At 39.3% G+C, this 14,380-nt stretch overlaps 2 protein-coding genes and 1 non-coding gene across 3 annotated transcripts; 2 read left to right on the top strand and 1 right to left on the bottom strand.

The window, feature by feature from the left end:
* Positions 1 to 63: 63 nt before the first annotated feature.
* Positions 64 to 145, top strand: TRNAS-UGA (transfer RNA serine (anticodon UGA)). The gene has a single exon. It is a non-coding gene; the product is annotated as a tRNA-Ser (tRNA).
* A 3,474-nt stretch (positions 146 to 3,619) lies between these two features.
* On the bottom strand, positions 3,620 to 5,440 carry LOC149026994 (Ribosomal protein L3 family protein). Its single transcript, XM_089157877.1, has 2 exons — positions 4,758 to 5,440; positions 3,620 to 4,670 (listed from the first exon to the last, which is right to left on the bottom strand). The coding sequence occupies exons 1-2, from the start codon at positions 5,329 to 5,331 to the stop codon at positions 4,381 to 4,383; spliced, it is 864 nt and encodes a 287-aa protein (XP_089014003.1). The 5' UTR covers positions 5,332 to 5,440; the 3' UTR covers positions 3,620 to 4,380.
* Positions 5,441 to 9,767: 4,327 nt separating this feature from the next.
* LOC149026993 (exopolygalacturonase-like) lies at positions 9,768 to 11,693 on the top strand. Its single transcript, XM_089158196.1, has 4 exons — positions 9,768 to 9,908; positions 9,986 to 10,275; positions 10,842 to 11,067; positions 11,490 to 11,693. The coding sequence occupies exons 1-4, from the start codon at positions 9,768 to 9,770 to the stop codon at positions 11,691 to 11,693; spliced, it is 861 nt and encodes a 286-aa protein (XP_089014322.1).
* Positions 11,694 to 14,380: the final 2,687 nt, after the last annotated feature.

The raw sequence follows: 14,380 nt of genomic DNA, 5'->3' as shown, positions 1-14,380 counted from the left end.
TCTGAACCGATTGGAGATATTTTTCCTTTTAAAGATATGAAACCCAAACATACACACAACTTCGTCGATATGTCCGAGTGGTTAAGGAGATAGACTTGAAATCTATTGGGCTTCGCCCGCGCAGGTTCGAACCCTGCTGTCGACGGTTTTGACGCCATATTTTTCACATGGAAAACAAAAGCCAGAGTTCCTCCCCTGTTCAGGTTAGTTACTGTAAATTTTATTTTTGCTTGAATTGCTGATTACCCAAAAAAAGGAAGTTTTCTTCAATTGCTTGGCTCCGACTGCGAGGATTGCAGGGCTTTTTAACTGAAAATTGAAAAAAAAATTGTTTGGGTTTTCTTGTATAGTTTTGAATGACTCTTGTGTGCTGTTGAGGTCAACAAACTGTGCAGCTGACTGCCTGACTCCCAGCTTTCGGCAACGCTAATGGGCACTCTAGAAGCACTCCAAAACAAATGTTTTGCAGCAACATGACCGGATCCGTGTCACAGCTAATAGTTGTAGGCTTGTAGCTCATTGAGCGCTCAGTTCCCAAACTCCTACAAAAGCTGTGCCCCATAGAATGCCTCCCAGAGCATCCGCCCTGTGTAAATAGGGAATCTGTTGTTTCTGTGTCTGTGGGTACTGACTCTGTTTATATGACACTTCTCATATAAAAAAATATGTTTTCTCTTTTTAGTATAGGCGCTTTAAATATATAAAATAAAAATATTACATATGCTTAGGATCTCTTAATTAAGAGGAGTTAAGTGTTTGTCAATCGAGCAATCTTACATTGACAAAATCAAACCCTTTTCTCACCCATTCTAAGCCCTTTGAGGGGAAAGGAAATTGATGGATTTTCAATTGATTGAAGGATGTAACAAGAAAGTGTGAGATCCAAATTGAAAATGATGAGTCAGACTAAGCTAAGAGAGGCAAACTCCACCAAAGCATCAAACCGTAACCAACACTTATCCAGACAATGTAGAACACGGGATGGGAAAGAAGATAATAACAAACCTTAGAAATCTGCCCTTCAACCACAAAGCCACACTTCGAAATTGCCTGGACATAAATCTGGTTTTTTGAAAACCCTGAAAAATTTATCAGTACACGAGCACTGAGGAGTTTTACTTGGACTTGGACTAAGCAAATCAGAATTTGGCCTTGATACACAGAATCAATGGACCTAAGATACAGAATTTATGACTAATCAACTGATGAAGATTGGATTTAGAAGATGAGAGACAGTAATAATATTTTTGGAGGGAGCTTTGGCACAATAGTCAGTGGAACACAGTTATAACATGTGATTAAAGCATGAAACAGCATCTAAACAAAAATTGCTGGGATAAGCCTACATAAGAAAATTAACCCCCCAGGGTTCTTCTTGTGGAACCCTTCTAGAGATAGCAATAATATTTTCAAGTGCTTGCTGCTTTTTAAAGATCAACTTCCTAATCTCTCACAAAAAAGAAGTGAAAATCATAGGACTTCTAATTACTTCAAGATCATTAGCCACTGGAACAATTGCCAGCAGCAGCTACAATCCTTCTAGGAAACATCTGACTGTGTGGACACTGTTAGAGCATGAAAGATCAGGATTGATGCACCATGACCAGAATGGTAGGGCCAAACCTCCAATGCCTGCTGATAATGGACACCCTTCCCCTGTCTCTGCAAGAATAATCACTAGTAACCAATTAGAAAGAAAGTGGAAAAGGCAAAAACGAAGAGAGAGAGAGTCGGGGGATTTCTCATCACTAACCTGCTTCCACTTCGATATGTCACATGGTGTGTAACCTCTATCTGATTAAGGGGCAAGTATGCCAATCATTCCTCACATTATAAAAGAAACCAACCCTCAGGGGCTCATGAATGGTGCATCAACAAGAAGCTGTAATTGTACCCACAATTGCCACAAACATAAGAATCTGTAATAAAATTTGATCTTAATAACGTGAAAAAGAAGCAAATGCAGAACAAGAATGATATACCCAAATGTGTCTGAAACTAAAAAAGTTGTCTGCCTCCAAACCTGAACTTGATATTTGAAAAAGGACCAACCCAAACAAAACCAGAAAACTGAAATGTAAACTGACATAAAACTTCTAGTAAAAGGAAAAGATCTTTTCTTCTTTTAATCCAAGATCATTGTCAGTATAGAGCCTTGATTTACTGCAGGAGAGAATTTAGCCTTATTCACAAATTAATGATTGTATAAGAACTAGAAACTAGATGCATTCAGAATGTAGGAAAAACTTTAAGATGAAGCTTCTTAAGGACCTGCTTGATGTGCACTCAAGACAAAGGTTGACTAAGTTGAGTGTAAACTAAGATTTATTGGACTAAATCATATGTGCTTCTGTTCTGCTTAATCCTACAGGTTGGTTCACAAGAAGGTGATATGGTCCCTTTGAGCAACAACGAAAATAAAAGAAAATACATCATTCTGTGTAATAAGGAGGTCCCATATTTGTTTCTCTAAAAAAGTACCAAAATTGATGGGATACGTGACAGTGAGGTAACCTCTTCTCCTTCCAGTGCGTGTGGAGCCAATTCTTACAGTTTTGTTTCATTAGAATGTTTTCATGGTCTGAGAATTTCCTCTCTTTTACATTTTTATCGGTGACATGCAAGTACATTGACTAATTAATATGTTGTTTGAAAGTAGTCTGAAGATTTAAACTTCCAGCTATATGATGATTCTTATATTCTAATAACCCTCCTGAAGAGTTCAATTTGAAAGTGAATACACATATCTATGGGACTCAGTTGCCAGATAATGTTACTGCCGAGGAAGTAAATCATTCCTCCTGTTCTTGTGCTCTGGCCTACTGCTCTGTTCTAGGTGGGCAAAGTAAGATTTAAGGACGATAATAACCAAAAGACATAGTCACACCTTCTCAAGTAAGAAACCAAAGGGCAAAACATACAGAGTTACGATATCTCAAAATCTAACTGTGGGAGGGCTAAAATTTTAGACATTACAAAGTAGCATCTATTGAAATGCAACAAGGAATAAATAAATAAATAAGGAAACTATATTGCTTCTTTTTAGATAAGGTTAGGAAGATTACATTTACAGTTATAATGGCTTCTCAGATGGCTGTTCCAGTTCTATTGGGAGTAAAATAAACACCAAGATCAATTTAAAATAAGTTGGATAAGACCTTCTTGTCTGACCATGGCAAAACAACCACAGCAAAGGCATCTACAGATTGATCAGAAGGAGGCTTTAACGTCAAAAATACAGAACAAACCACAGAGAAACAAATGCCACATGAAATGATGAACAAAAGGAAATAAGATAATTACAAATGCCACATGACAAAGAGGATGAACCTAAATACCTAAAGCAAAATGGAAATAAGTTTCAAGTTTTCAACAATTGGATGAGGAAAAGAAAATGGGAATGATGACAAAACATAATCCCAAGAACAATGTTATGTGAGAATTGTGGGAATAACTGAGTGTCTGAGAATATGAAACATGAGTGCAAGTAATAGCAGACCTAAAGTAAGAATACAATAGTAAATATTTACCATCTGGTGTGATCTGGAAGAAAAAAGTTCAGGATGGAAAAAAAGAAAAAGTCAATCAGTCTCCAGGTCCAAAACAAGAGGATCAACCAGAGGAGATTTAGAGTCATTTTACCCTTGAAGAAGGAGACGAGGCGCAGTGAAGACCTCATGGCAGAGTGTTACCATTGGAGAACCCCAAATTCAAGAGTTGAGAACAAAATGAGATCAATATAAGTTATAGAAATTAAGGATTTTGGTTCTAGCTGATATTCCATAATTCTGGTTTTTGAACTTGATATAGTAGGCTAGTAGCATCATCACAATTGAGCCCTCCCCCCTTTTCCTTCCCTCGCTCTACTTCCTTTAAAACAAGCTGTCGGAAGTAAAATACTTCACCTCATGTATTTTACTTCCATTCATACCCCCACTGAGATAATGGAGCCTCAATGAAATTCTAGTTTATCCTTAAAATCCATCCCCTCGTGAATGTAGAAAAGAAACATAGGAGGCTCCAAATTCAAATAAGCAAAACTTGTATTTTCAGGGTTAAGCTTCTTCCTGAGCTAAATTGAATATTCTTGGTTCGAACTGAAAGAAATTCTGTTAGCCATCAATGAACCGTGTGCATTCTGTATTTGCTTATGAAATGTGAAATACTATCAATCCCTTCATGAACCTTGTCCTCCCCCAGCCCCCTGAAATTTTTTTTGCTAAAACAAGAGGTTATCTATCCTGCAGAATTTGATGATTTCAAGTCAATATAATAGCAATATCAAAAATGCATCCCCAGCTGTATGGTACAAAACAACAAAGGGAAATTCACTAACGTTAGTAACCAAAAAGGTACAAATGCGACAATACATTGGAGCCGCTAATTCTTGGGTATGTTCTTCCCAACAATCTTAGCCGGCGTAATCCGAATAAGATTCCCAGGCTTCCCAGGAACAGCTCCCTTAACCATCACAATCCTCAAGTCATTATCAATCTTCATAATCTTGAGCTTTCTGATCTTTGTCTTCGTTCCTCCCATCCTCCCAGGCATCTTCTTCCCTTTATAAACATGCCCAGGCGTCGTTCCAGCTCCAATGGACCCCAATGCTCTGTGACTCTTGGAACCGTGAGTCATCGGTCCTCGTCGGAAATTATGTCTTTTGATCCCACCTGCAACAAAATAGACCAAAATGGTTTTTTAAGTGTCCTTACTATGAGAGATTAAGAAAGCAGCAAGCAATTTAAAGAAGCCCACACCTTGGAAGCCCTTGCCGATGGATGTGCCGGTGACATCAACAAGATCACCTTCTTTGAAGATTTCATCAACAACAAGCCTCTGATTGGACTCGAAGCCCTCAACAGACACGAGACGGAACTCTTGAAGATGCCTCAGTGGGATTGCTCCAGCTTTGCTCAGGTGACCAAGTTCAGGCTTCGTTAGCTTCTTGTCTCTGACACGTCGATACCCAACTTGGACAGCATCGTAGCCATCGGTGGCTTGTGTTTTGACTTGAGTCACAATGTTTCCTTCTCTGAAACCGATCACTGTCACTGGAACTACGGTACCTTCTGGCTCGAAGTAGGTCATCATTCCAAGCTTTGTACCCATGACTCCAATTCCGGCTTCATAGCTCATCGTTGTAGTGAAAAATTTATGGCCATGGAGGTGTTTGGGTTGTTTACGATTGGGGATTGAGTAGAACAGAGAGTGGAGAGAAGGGGGAGAGATTGGTTTTGCTAGGGTTATTCTAAAGACAGGGCTACTTGTGTGAGTAGCGCAAGCTCCAGTGGAGATGGAGAAAGGGCAACGCCCAGTGAAAGAGAGCGCCATTGACGCTGCGGGAGATCTTGGATTTGGATCTTTGCAGGTGTGGAAACCAGCAACGCCCAGTAAAAACCCCTTATCCTTCTGCCCTGCCCAGAGAGACTCGAGAAGACTGGATAGGGGAACCGGGAAGGGTTCAAAAAGAACCCAACAAAAAATAATAATAAAAAATAATAAATTTTTTTTTAATGTATGTGTCCTTTTGATAAATTAACGTTGAGTTCTTTAGTGCAAAAATTAATGTTGGTCCTCTTCGTATAATATATTATGTTTGAATCCCACAAGGACCAAGAATAACTCACATATTAGTTAATGACCAAAATACTCCCTTTTACATATTTTATTTTCTTTCTAATGCCAAAGGAGAAATCCTTATCAAGACGACTGTTAAAAATGACGATCTCCTTCGCCCATGTAAATACCTCTTTATGAAATAAAATAGTTATTATGTAATTTTTCCCATGGATCACCTCGAAAAAAACTATACTAGGAGCCCCTTTTTCACTGAATTGGAAACGTGAGGATTTTGGACTATAATCTTATGATATGTTGGAAATCTCATCTAATAATCATTCACATCTGAAACGAATCTTGATACTTAAAAGTTGGATAGAATAAACCATGCATAAGGATTATATTGCCCCCAATTATTGCTGGGTAACTGATTCCAAATTCTCTTCCAAGACCTAAAGCTATGGTCCCGAACTTTAAGTATGCAGTAACCCTTCATATGACAACCATGATCAGAAATTTTCTCAACAATTTTTTTTAGTTTCCTCTGGATAATTCAAGAAATAGTGCAATAAAGCGCCTATGCATCCTCTTCTGCTCGAATAACACCATGTTTCTTTGTGAGTAAGTTACCTAAAAGAAATTTTCCACAATCTTTAAGTTCCTCAAGGTTGTGAAAGTAAAGGAAAACTATAAGGGAAATGTGTCCAAATTGAATCCAATCCAAGACATTAGGGTTTGAGGGAAGCACCTCACATATTCGGAGCGTAAACCCAATATCAACTTCTCTAAATCTCTCACAAGGTGACAACGCTTTTGAACCTCCTTACCGACTTTTTCCTCAAAATGAAAAATGGGAAAATTACATATAGACCTCCTAAATTTGCAATCAATTACATCTGCTACCCTTAATCAATTACAAATACCTCAAGGATATTACTTCCCCCCCCCCTCCCATCTCTCTCAGGTGGTTTCCAGTGAACAATCTACATTGGTGATTTCCCTCTTTACCAACATGTATGGTTCCTTGAGGAGAGGATACGGGGTATAATTATAAATTCCAATAGAGATAGTTGACGACAATAGAAAGGGTGATGCATCTGAATGGGCGGGCAAATTTGTTGAGCGAAGGTGTCATGACATGGAGTGGGAAATATCTGGACAATCATGTAAGCAGCTAAATGCACCTCGAGGCGCTACTAAGGTACCCCAGTACCTAATCGAGTACTCAATAGGCAATTTTGTTCTTCCAGCTAGTCTATTCATTATGGGAAACCAATTCTTCAGGCCAAATAGAGCTTATCTTCGCTTTCTCCGGCACATATAATCAAGGTTTCCCTCAACAGGCTGGTTCGGTTTCCTCTCTGGCGGCCATTCTCCTTACCGCTCCTTGGGCTTTGAAACCCTAGGTGTAATGGTCATTTCATCTGAGACGTTAACACCTTTGAAATGATGTTAGGGTTTGTTTTTGGCACACTAGATGGTTTGTCTTTTTTCTTTTTGGCAAAAGGAAAAATTAAATTAAACTCTTCATGCTAACTCTTTTGGAGGTGAGATAAGAGTTGTATACAATCAAAAGGGTAGAGAAAAACAACTATTTTCACGAGCTAAATAGTCTTCAAAAACTTTGAATTTCCCACATGACACATGCCTCTTTTGAAACAAAATAAATAGTTGTTGTCGTTTTCTCCCCAATTTGGCCATTGAAGGATGGGGTGTCTGGCGAGTCTGCATCACCATCTTGGGGCAAGCTATATGCTTCTCAACCATACAATAGGGATCGAACTAATGTAGAATTTACTAAAGCTTTCACTTGTGATTTGTTTTGTTATTTAGATATGGGTCTTATCCCCATTGTGTGGTAGAAAAGAATCAGAGGAGGACGTGCCTCTTTCCCTTGATGGAGAGGTGATCCAAACTCTATTAGGTCATGCCAAAACAATCTTTTACTAACTGCATTATTTTCCGTTAGTGAGATCAATGCAGGAATCAAAGAAAGTATTTAACAAATTACTTCTTAATTTTCACATTTATTAATTGAACAAATTGATTCAGCAATTATATTATTGGAGTTATCATGCTATTTGTCTAGGGTTTATCCTTTTAATTAAAGGTATTATTTCAGGAGCAGCATGAACTAATGAGGCATCGGATGTTAAATTTGAGCCTAAAATAGCATTGGTCATTGAAGTTACAATTTCATATTTTCGAGGTACATTAGGTAAGGATCTTGATAGAGGGACCTTGGGGTTTGTGAGGTCCAATGGGATTCATTACTCCCTAGCAAAAAAAAAAAAAAAAGCGGGTAATGGGATTCTCTCAAGCCACTATTCATAAGTGCTCAATAATTATTCGACAACAGCCCTAATTGACATGCATCACGTTGTAGAGTGTGGATCATCTCTCCTGACGGGGAGCACAGAGTGCTCCTTCGACGACTTTATAACCACAAATACATGGGAGCCAACAAGTGAAAAATAATAAAATAAAAATTTAAAAACTGGAACACATCACCTTGTGGACCCCCCTGTATTATGTGGTAAAAAACCGTCGGGGGAGCACAAATGAGGGGAGATGATCTGCACTCCAAGTTGAATGCCAATTAAGCTAATGGGATATTTAAAGGTTCCCCTAATATTTGTCACTTGTCATACTGTTTTTTTTTTTTTTGGTGAATCAGATGTTTTCTTTATATTCTCCTAGTTGTGGAATGCCTTGGTTTTTGTGTAGAGATTATTTTTCTTAATCCAATTTAGTTAGGTGGGAAGGGATCACCAACTGCTGCAACTTGACTAGTTGGGCCTTGGACCACAACCCAGTCTTGCCGTGAGGCGCCCATGGAACAAATTTTGCCAACCATCTTACTTTCAAATATCAATCCATCACTCTTATTTTCTTTTCAGGAGTAAAGCTAATTTATCTCAACTTCAATCCACGAGGAACGACACATCAAGAATTGTCAATGAAAAATTGTCTAGTTAACAAATTTTCTTCTTATTATTATTATTTTTTCTTATGGGGGAGGGGGGGGGGGGTGGGGAGTATCAAAAAAGAAACACCATGCTTTAAAGCTTATGTTGCGAGAGAGTTTGCAACATTGTTTGTTTCTTTGAGAGTGTGTTGGACTTCCTTCTTACCAAGAGAAAGAAGATACCGATATTCACTAAAACAGAATAATAAAATACTAAGCATGTGTAAGACTTCCTTTATGTTTAAGGTTGAGTGGTCACGCATTGGACAATCAAGATCTTTGTTTCACATGTAGTGCTATACAAGGCAATGTCTTAGTTGTCGATTGGATTGGTGAACCGCTAAGCCTTGTAGAGGATTCAAGTCCTTAAATTTATCAATGGAAGATTAAAAATTGACCAAATAAAACCATATATTACGTTTTCCTTCTTAATTCTATTTCTTCCGAACGAAAAGGGCAACCAATCCATATTTGGATGTCGATTTTCAACCGCAAAATTATAATCTACAACAATAGTAAGTTGAAGGGAATTCTCTCTCCCAATTATTGGGTTGAAATAATTTTGCCAAAATTAGGATGAAAATTGATGGTATAAATTTCAAATCACCCCACAAGCATTACAACTTGAATCAAGTCTACCAGATATCCATTGGAGTTGGGATCGCTTGAGCCTCTTGTCCCAAAGAAGGTCCAAGGTTCTACTTGATCCCAGCTCATTAGTTTTGCTCACATTTTTTTATTTATTTTTATTTGGCCAGGGGAAATTAATAATGGGCTCAAGCATGGATCTTATGTTAATTTGTTTATTATGCTTCCTTTTATGGGAAGGTGAAGCCAGAACCGTTGAGTTTAGGCTTCTCAAATCAAATGATAAAAAACAATCAGCAAACACCGGAACCAAAGGGTACGTCACCATCGTCGGCACCGAGCACCAAAGGGTACGTCACCATCATCGGCACACCGGAACCACGAGGCTACGTCACCATCATCAACATCGGGACCGGGGGGTACAAGTGTTTGATGTCACCAAGCATGGAGCAGTCTCTCGCGGAAAACGGATAATAGTAAGGCATTCCTTGCTTGCATGGGCTGCTTGCTTGTAAATCTTCGGCACAATCTACCCTTTTGGTCCCAAAAGGAGACTTCTTGGTTGGTACAGTCTCATTTGCTGGTCCTTGTAGCAAATCTCCTCATGTTGAGATAAATGGTAAATTAATAGCTCCGCCGACCTCGGGATCCGATGGTGCATGGATTACATTCGAGAGGTTTGAGCGGGTTGAACATCGGTGGGGCCGGTGGATCTCCGAATGGTCAAGGAGAAAAGTCTTGGGCCACAAGTTGTGTTCACAGTGCCAATTCAAATTGCAAAATGGCCCAAACTGTGAGTTATTGGAATTTTACATGAGAACAATTGGAAACTTGATACTTATTTCCCTTTGTCTTTCACTTTTGTTGCAGAGCTTGCAATTGGCATCGATTACCGGTGGATCGTTAAGCGGCATAACTAGTATTAATAGTAAGGCATTTCACATGGTTGTCAGTCAATGCAGTGACTTTACCATCCGTGATGTCAAGATTCAAGCCCCCGGTGCAGTCGAAATACTGATGGTGTGCACATTGGTGATTCGTCCGGCATCACCGTTCGATGACAGTGAGATTGGAACCGGCGATGATTGCGTGTCCATTGGAGCGGGAACTTCCAACATTGCCGTCACCAATGTGAAATGTGGACCGGGTCATGGCATCAGGTATATTACAAGATAATCATGCTTAAATACTTACGTAGAACTCCATACTAATTTGTGCAAATGCTAAAGAAATATAGGGGTGTCAAGGAAAAACCCACTACCCCAAGCTCGCCTGAGAGCAAACAGGGTTGGATCGGGCCTGTACTTGACGTTAGGTGTGGGCTGGGTTTCATATATACTAAAATATGGGCTTTAATATAAAATGGGCCATGACGAGCTTTTCTATTTCCATGATAATTATGTGCACTAAAGCTTGGGCTTAGCCCAAGTAATATGGGCACATGATAACCAAGGTGAGTTAGGGCCGAAATTTTGTTGGGAAAACCTACTACACTTGGGCTAGGCTGGGTTAAATGCAAGGTTGGCCCTTCCAGCGGTGTGATGGGCTTGGGGTTGTGCTCAGGTTTAGGCACACTCGCACCCCAACACACCCCTCCTCCCCACACATACCCCCCACCCGAAAAAAGAAAAATAAAAGAAATAGATAAATAAAAGAAAAGAAAAAACGGAGGATAAGACTTGTTTCAGTTGACTTTAACCATGTTCTTTTTTGCTTTCTTTTGTAGCTTGGGAAGCCTCGGGAGGTATCCAGGTGAAAAGGCAGTGAACGGTTTGAAGGTGACCGGTTGTACCTTGACTGGTACTGATAATGGCGTTCGGATCAAAACATGGCCAGCATCAGAAGCTAACACAGTTTCTAATGTTATATTCGAGGATATTACCATGACAGATGTAAAAAACCCCATCATCGTCACCCAACAATATTGTGACAAGGCACAATGCGACTCTAAGGTAAGTTCAATAAAAGCCCCAAAAGAAATAACACTTCACACCTATGGGATAGTACTACCCAATGTGAACTAATATAGACTCTTTGACAATCTCTCTCCTAAGTCTTAACACAATTGCACCTTATCATAACCGCCCTCATTTCATCAAATCAATACATTAACGCTCCCCACCAAATAAGACTATCCAGTCTGGTCGTGGGTTAGCTCTCATTGGCTAGGTTGGTGTAAGTATTCTTACACAACCATCCCTTTTTGTGTTTGGTGGGAGAGAGGTTGGTCAATCAGTTTGCAAGAAGGGATCTTGATCACTCTACCTCATGTTTTTAGTTGAAGATTGATTATGTAATTACATTGTCTCCATGATTACTAATGGTATGTGTCGACATTACCCAATGCAACAGCCTTCACGTGTGAAGCTGACAGACATTAAGTTCAGAAACATCAAGGGGACGACCCCCACAAAGGAAGCAGTCAGCATCTCATGTAGTGAAGTCAGTACCTTGTGAAGGAGTAGAGCTCGCTGATATTAGTTTGAAATCTACAGCAGGTGATGTGACTTCTATTTGTAAGAATGCAAAAGGTGTTGCTTCTGGTGTTCAAAGTCCAACCTCATGCTTTAAAGTCTAATTCAATTGGTCCTCCTGCACAAATGTCTTTGATTGCTTGTGCATCCTTTCAAAGAGTGATTCCTTGGGTAGGCAGATTTGGGTGTGCTAGTTCAACTGGCCCCAACAAAGCTGCAACTATGAAAGGAGAAAAGCGTACGAGACCTTTGTATAAACATCTCAGTTACTCGATATTGACTTGAGTCAAAGGTTAATATAATGACATTTTTTATTCCCTTTGTGAGTGTTCAAACTTTGATGGTGGGTTTATTTTGTTGCAACGAAAATTGAAGGAAATCGAAGGAAATTTTTCATACTAAAAAAATAAACTTGTCTAACAAGTTATAATCATCACACTAAGAGACAACATGACTAATTCAAAACCATTTAAAATTTGATCATTGAGTTTCACTCAGTCTCATTGCATTTGATAATCAGCTTTGGAAAGGCAAATTCACATGATTTGACTTTTTAAAAGTCACAGTGTAGGCCAGCCAGGGTTTTCCATGGGCTCACAGCTAGTCTAGCGGAGCTCTTCGTGATCCCTTCCCACTACCGGACACAAGCCGGTAGCGGTTCAATGTTCAAGTCAAAGAGCACATAATTGTCAAATGTGAGAAATAGAGGAGCAGAGGGGATTCAAACCCGAGACATGGGGGCTACTAAAACCGCGTGGTAGTAAACTTGGGACCACCTAATCCACGGGTTAACCATAACCTTTTCTACCCGGATACCTAAACATTTTGTTAATAAATCTCTTCAAGGAAAACATTGGGTAAAAAAAAAAAAAAAAAGACCAAGACAAGCCTAAAGGGGATGTTAAGTTCAAAGTTTTTGGACATGTGGGTAAAAATTGTATATCTTCCGCCAGTGGATGGAGTCAAGATTTAACATCGGAAGAGCCAAACACCAATATTTTCACACAACACAAAGAATTTTCTACCCATTATCTTTAGGGTTAAAAATTTTCTCCAATGGGGGCTACTTGATATTTCACACATGAAAGAGGGTCAGTGGAAAATTTCAAAATTTTGAGAAGGAAATAGAAGAAATTTTAAAAAGTTGTGAGGGGTAGAGAGGAGAAAAAGAAATTTCATAAGTTGGGGCTTGTTCATGGTGTTATTTAACCCACTAATGTTTCAGAAACCACAATGGCCATTCTGTTAATAACCGTAGAAGATCACTAGTAAGGTTCAAATAAAATTAAAATAAAATCAAAATTTTAAAATGATTCTAATACCCATATCTTATGTTCAAACGATTTTTATGATCTCAACACATGTGCTCGAATAAATCTAACAATTGTGAACGATCATTTAGGGCTAAAATCTATAAATACAAGTTTTTCTTTTTATGTTATTTTGCTAATTTATAAAATGAGACCCCAAGCTCTACCCAATTCTAAATCCTTATTTTTTCGAACCTAAGTTGGAGATCTGCCAAGGATGCAAGCATTCGGTCTCAATCTCTCGGTACTGGGGCGAAGAGCTTATATTGATCGTATAAAAGCTCCGTGAGGATGTAATCAAGTTGTGATGAACATCAGACCCAAAAAGAATCTCCCATAAAGCTACAAACCAAAAGTCTGACAATTGTACTCATTGAAGCTACTATTGCCCTTCACCAATCCTTATGGTTTCTCAGTTGTCAAACCTTAACAATCCAGACAAAATAAATAAAATGAAACGGAAGCAAAACTTCAAAATGATGAGGCGAAAAATACAGCCCACTAGAGTTAACAAGGATGGAGCAGACGAGAGTTCAAAAGAAGTTTCAGGAGCATTGCCTGGGGGGTCCCTATGGATGGTAGGACTAGATCGCAGCTAGTGATAGGTCACCCTGTAGTCCCGATCATCAAAAAGCTTAACTGAGGCAGTGGGAGTTCTTTGCTCAACAGAGCCCCCTCCATCGATCATACGATCAATGGAATCGTTGTTTGAAGTCCTTTCACTACCCATTTTCAAAAAAAACACAGAACATAGAAAGATTTGAAGAGTAAAAGGAAAAGCAAAACTAGCAGAAACGGAGTTAATAGCCCGAATGCAAAAGAAGAACAAGAATGAAGATATAACTAAAGCATGGAGAATGAACTTACTTGTGATCTCAGAAATACTGGAAGAGCAAAGCTTGAATCGTGAAGGCTGAAACTGGAAACTCGTAGGAAAACTTCAAAGCAAGAGCAATTTATGGAGCGAAAGCAGAAGCGCAGAGAAGAGAAAAGGAGAAATGAGGCAGGACAAACCTTTTATAGGTTCAAAATTCAAACGGACGAACGAGATTAAAACTTAATCAACAGACGGGAGCTCAAGACGGTTCAAATGAAACAAACGAACAACCCAAATCAAATATCATCAACAGTCTTTAATCGCTGACGATTCGAAGAGTTTAGTAATGATGATAAAAATTTAAGACACGACGGTTCGAACGACAAGAGGTAATGTCCACGCCTCCCCGAGTGCCACATGGTGCACGTTGCACAAGGAGCGAGGAGTTCAGATGACTTGATGGCACCGCGCTGGAAGTGGGTGTCAGGAGCATTAAATGCGAAGATATCTTAACGTGAAAAGACTCTTCGTCTCCACTCATGTTCGGTAAAAAAGCAAACCAAACCAAGCATTCAAGCAAGGGCGTTGCTCGAACGCTCAGTCTACGGGGCAAATGATACGAAGAAAATTGCATTGAACCCATCAAACCGGGTTCGCACCCTCT

This window comes from Hakea prostrata, chromosome 1, assembly GCF_041222555.1.
Source record: "Hakea prostrata isolate BN-2017 chromosome 1, UWA_Hpros_2, whole genome shotgun sequence".
NCBI lineage: Eukaryota > Viridiplantae > Streptophyta > Magnoliopsida > Proteales > Proteaceae > Hakea > Hakea prostrata.
Note: the sequence above shows the minus strand (reverse complement) of the source record. Positions and strands in the feature narration are given on the sequence as shown.